The following is a 4,419-nucleotide window of genomic DNA, read 5'->3' on the forward strand; positions in this document are numbered from 1 at the left end:
AGTTTTTCTCTTTTAAGTTTTCATGTATTTTTTGTAAGTAGGTAATCTTTTACCCAAATGGATTGGGAACAGTTCTCTATTTCTTTGGTATAAAATGCTTGTGTATGTTTCTTTCTGTAATAAAAAAGAAAGTGTAAAATGGAAGATTTTCCTCATTTTGTCATTGTAATTAAAGCTATTTTTTTCAGTTTAGACATTTTTTCTAGATAGAACTATGAGACACCATAAATGTCATTCATAAAGCCAGGTGGATGCAAGGGTGTTGTCTGTCCTTACGGAAAGACTCAGGATTTGATGCAAAAAATTCTTCAAATTTGTAATCATGTATGATGTAGTATAGACAAGTTTTCTGTCAGGTTAAGGGTTCCCTTTGGGGTTTTCTCTTCAAGGTAGCACCCTTGAATTTATTTTGTTATTTTAACCATCTCATAGATGCAATTTTAACAAATTGGTTTTCAAGACTTTAGGAATATATATTTCATGGACACATTCAGAAACTGAAGGTTCTGTAAAAAGTCCTTCTTCTGGGAATTTCTATGAGACCAGTATATGCTATGGATCAATGCCTTGATAATTTAACAGTTAGTAGTTGTCTAGACTCTTAAAGCACTCACTCACTGGAAGCAGTAATATCTCTTTCCATATTCTTCTGACTGAGATTTATTTCTGTAGAATTTTATGCAGATGACTGAGGGTCAGATCAGCATGGATTAGGCTTGGAGTTATAAAATGATTGGCCAAGAAATTGGCCATGAAATGAATAAAAATTTGATCCTATTGGAGACCTCAGAGGAAAAGCTTGTATAGCTAAGATGAACTATGTAAAAGATGTCATTAATAATGTTCCAAGATTGTTTATAACAGACCAAACAAGTGACCCTGCTTGAAGCAGAAATGAAGGTGTGATTAGCACACAGAGAGAGAAAGAGAAGAGAGAGAGAGAGAGAGAGAGAGAGAGAGAGAGAGAGAGAGAGAGAATTTGGCTTTTTTCTCATTCACCTCTTTCCCCTAAATTTCCCATTTTTCTATCCTGAATTCTTTCCCTAATGTGATCCAGGTCCTCTGAAACCCTCAATATGCTGAAAAAAACTAAGATAGTTAAAGAGAAGCCTAATTTAAAACTGTTTACAGATCTGTAAGTCTCAGTGTTTTTCTTATCTTACAGACTTTTTGTAAGAGTGTTGTGGCCTTAGATTTTATAGTTATCTTTTATATTTACACAGATGGCTTGTTGTGAATTCATTTTTGTGTGTAGTATACATAATTCTTATTATCATTCTTAAATACCTTTCTTCATATATCCAATATCCTTTTGTTCAAACTAGTCCCAATGAGTATTTTAGCACCTCATTTTCTGAAGGCAATTACTTTGCAATGAACATTTGACAATATCTAGAGGAATATTGTAGGCTGAAGTTCATGTATGTACGGTGGTGAAGAGAACATGCCATAGAATGGTAGGGGCCAAAGATTCTGTTTTGTTTCTACTGCATAGGACAACTGCACAGCAATAATTTAGTTTCTTCAAGTGTGTCACAGCAGTAACAACTTCACTTATCTGAGTAAGCATGTGAACAGTAGAAAGGGAAAAATACTGTTTTATTTTCATGTATCTAATAAACTAATACATTGTGTAAATTTTCTCAAAACATAATTGATCTTTTATTTTATATATTTTAATTTTTATTATTATATTATTATTATTATTATTATTATTATTATTATTTACAAATAGTACCCATAAATTTCTGTATGATAACCAAGAGATTTACCATTGGTCCAGAATTTAAATTAATTTTTATGAACTTTTTTTTATAGTTATTTAAAGATGTGCCACAAGGTGGTGGTGCATGTCTTTAATCTTAGCACTTGGGAGGGAGGGGCAGGTGAATCCCTGTGAATCCTTGTGAACTAACTACAGAGTTAGTTCCAGGGCAGCCAGGGCTACACAAAGAAATCTTGTCTCAAAAGACAGAAAAAAAAAAGTGCAGATGTAGATAAACAAGGATCAACATAGTCTACAGTTTCATAGCTAGGAATTGAGAAGTTCTAATGTAAATTTCTAGTAACTTGAGAGCCTATTCATACTTCTATTCCCTTCATACAATTATTTTTGTACAATATTAATCCTTGATCAACAGTTTATTACTGAAATCAGAGGAGAGATAAAAACGGCAAATGAGAATGTCCCTGGACATTTCTTATTGTAGAACTGTGCAAAGCTTAATGGAGAATGACAAAGGGGACCACTTACAGTTCTTCCCTGGGGACTAGATACTCCTTCTGGAAATTTATAAATTGAGTAGAACGTTGAATCTCCTAAGGACTGATATTAGTTCTATAGCACAAACTCAACATTTTATCTCTCATGGAACTCATCCAACATAGAGACTATCATAAAGAAGAGAATAATTTTCTATGCTTCTAATGAATTTTCTCAAAAATCTTTACCTTGAGAAATTGAAGACTCATAAAAAATTCACCTTCTTTTTTGTATGAAAGAAGAATCTTTGTGAAATTCTCAAACAGCAACCATGTGATTTTCCCCATAAAACATCTTCTGGCAAGTCGGACACATTGTCTGCATATTGCAAATGCCAGCTTCATTATTAGCAACTTTGGCCCTCTGAGCACTTTTTGGAGAAAGATACCATGAATCCCAATGTTAGGGAAGGCTTCAGGTGAAGCAAGGTGAGCAATGAATAATCTTTATCTTGACATTTTACCTTCAAAACCACATCTATATGAATCATAAATTCTGAGGAAAATGCATGCATTATTATTCCCACTCTTAATCTTTAGTAAACACTAAATGAAAGAAAAGTTGCTTCATATAAAGAGACTGAAATCCCCCAGCATCTTTCTGGGGTGATATACACAACATAGGCAAAGGAAAAAAAATAAGGATTCCTCAGGACTCCATGTTCCTTACTCAAGCTTGGAAACTGATATATCCAGCTGTACCCTTGGAGTGAATGATGGTTAATGGGTTAATGTTGCTTTCTACACTTACTCTTGCAGATGCCGCACATGATGCAAATGACTATGAAAAATGACTCTGCAGTGTCTGAGTTCATTCTTATGGGACTGACAGACCAACCTGAGCTCCAGCTGCCCTTATTTGTTCTGTTCTTGGTGAACTACACAGTCACTGTGATGGGAAACTTGAGCTTAATGAATCTCATTTGCCTAAACTCAAACCTTCAGACTCCTATGTACTTTTTTATCTTTAACCTGTCCTTCATTGATTTCTGTTATTCACTTGTCTTTACTCCCAAAATGCTGATGAGTTTTGTTTTAGAGAAGAACACCATCTCCTTCAGAGGATGTATGACTCAGCTGTTTTTCTTCCTATTTTTTGTGAACTCTGAGAGTTATGTGCTGACAGCCATGGCATATGATCGCTATGTGGCCATCTGTCAGCCCCTCCAGTACACAACTGTCATGTCCCCTAAGATCTGTGGTCTACTGATGTTTGGTTCTTACTTGATGGGTTTTGCTGGGGCCATGGTTCACACAGGGTTTATGATCAGGCTCAGCTTTTGTGATTCTAACATCATCAACCACTACATGTGTGACATCTTCCCTCTCCTCCAGCTCTCCTGCAGCAGCACCTATGTCAATGAGCTTGTGAGTTCTGCTGTTGTTGGAACAATTATCATTTTATCTAGCCTCATTATCTTAGTCTCATATGGTATGATCCTTTTTAATATCCTTCATATGTCGTCAGGTAAGGGTTGGTCCAAAGCCTTGGGCACTTGTGGGTCTCACATTGTAACTGTTAGTCTCTTCTATGGATCTGGGCTGCTTGCTTATGTCAAGCCTTCATCTGCTGAGACTGTGGGCCAGGGAAAATTTTTCTCTGTATTTTACACTTTTTTGGTGCCCATGTTGAATCCTCTCATTTACAGCCTCAGAAACAAGGATGTCAAGCTTGCTGTGAAGAAAATCTGGAAGAGACTTGCAAGTTAATTTATCCACTGATGAGTCCTTTAGCCTCATCTATTCCAGTTTGATGTGTCTTTCTCCTTTCTTATCTTTTACATTACATATATACTATTATTTTTTCTTTCTCCTTCTCCTTCAATAGAATTCATAGAATTAATACTGTAACAACATTTTTCTTCCTCTATGCAAAATTGCTTGGTATATACCATGAGGATATGAGACATCCTTAGACTCAAATGTGTTTATGATGAAGGAATGTCCACTGCATATATCAGATTAAGAGCCTGGTTGGCTTTTTTACATTTTACATTATCTGAGAATAAAAATTCTTAATACTTTTTCTTGTAAATATAATTGTGCACTTATTTCAAAATTTATTTATGTGTATGTGTGGGTGTTCCTGAGTTCACATTTACCATGTGCATTCAGGAGCCCGAGGGAGACAGAGAGTTGTCAGATTCCCTAGTGGTG

At 35.4% G+C, this 4,419-nt stretch overlaps 1 protein-coding gene across 1 annotated transcript; it reads left to right on the forward strand.

The window, feature by feature from the left end:
* The first annotated feature begins 3,015 nt into the window (after positions 1–3,015).
* Positions 3,016–3,972, forward strand: LOC118587814 (olfactory receptor 143). Its single transcript, XM_036193907.1, has one exon. The coding sequence runs from the start codon at positions 3,022–3,024 to the stop codon at positions 3,970–3,972; it is 951 nt and encodes a 316-aa protein (XP_036049800.1). The 5' UTR covers positions 3,016–3,021.
* The last annotated feature ends 447 nt before the right edge of the window (positions 3,973–4,419 follow it).

This window comes from Onychomys torridus, chromosome 7 (genome assembly GCF_903995425.1).
Source record: "Onychomys torridus chromosome 7, mOncTor1.1, whole genome shotgun sequence".
Lineage (NCBI taxonomy): Eukaryota > Metazoa > Chordata > Mammalia > Rodentia > Cricetidae > Onychomys > Onychomys torridus.

Bases quoted from the DNA above. Each gene is read 5' to 3' on its own strand.
- LOC118587814 (XM_036193907.1), top strand. From the start codon at position 3,022: ATGCCGCACATGATGCAAATGACTATGAAAAATGACTCTGCAGTGTCT.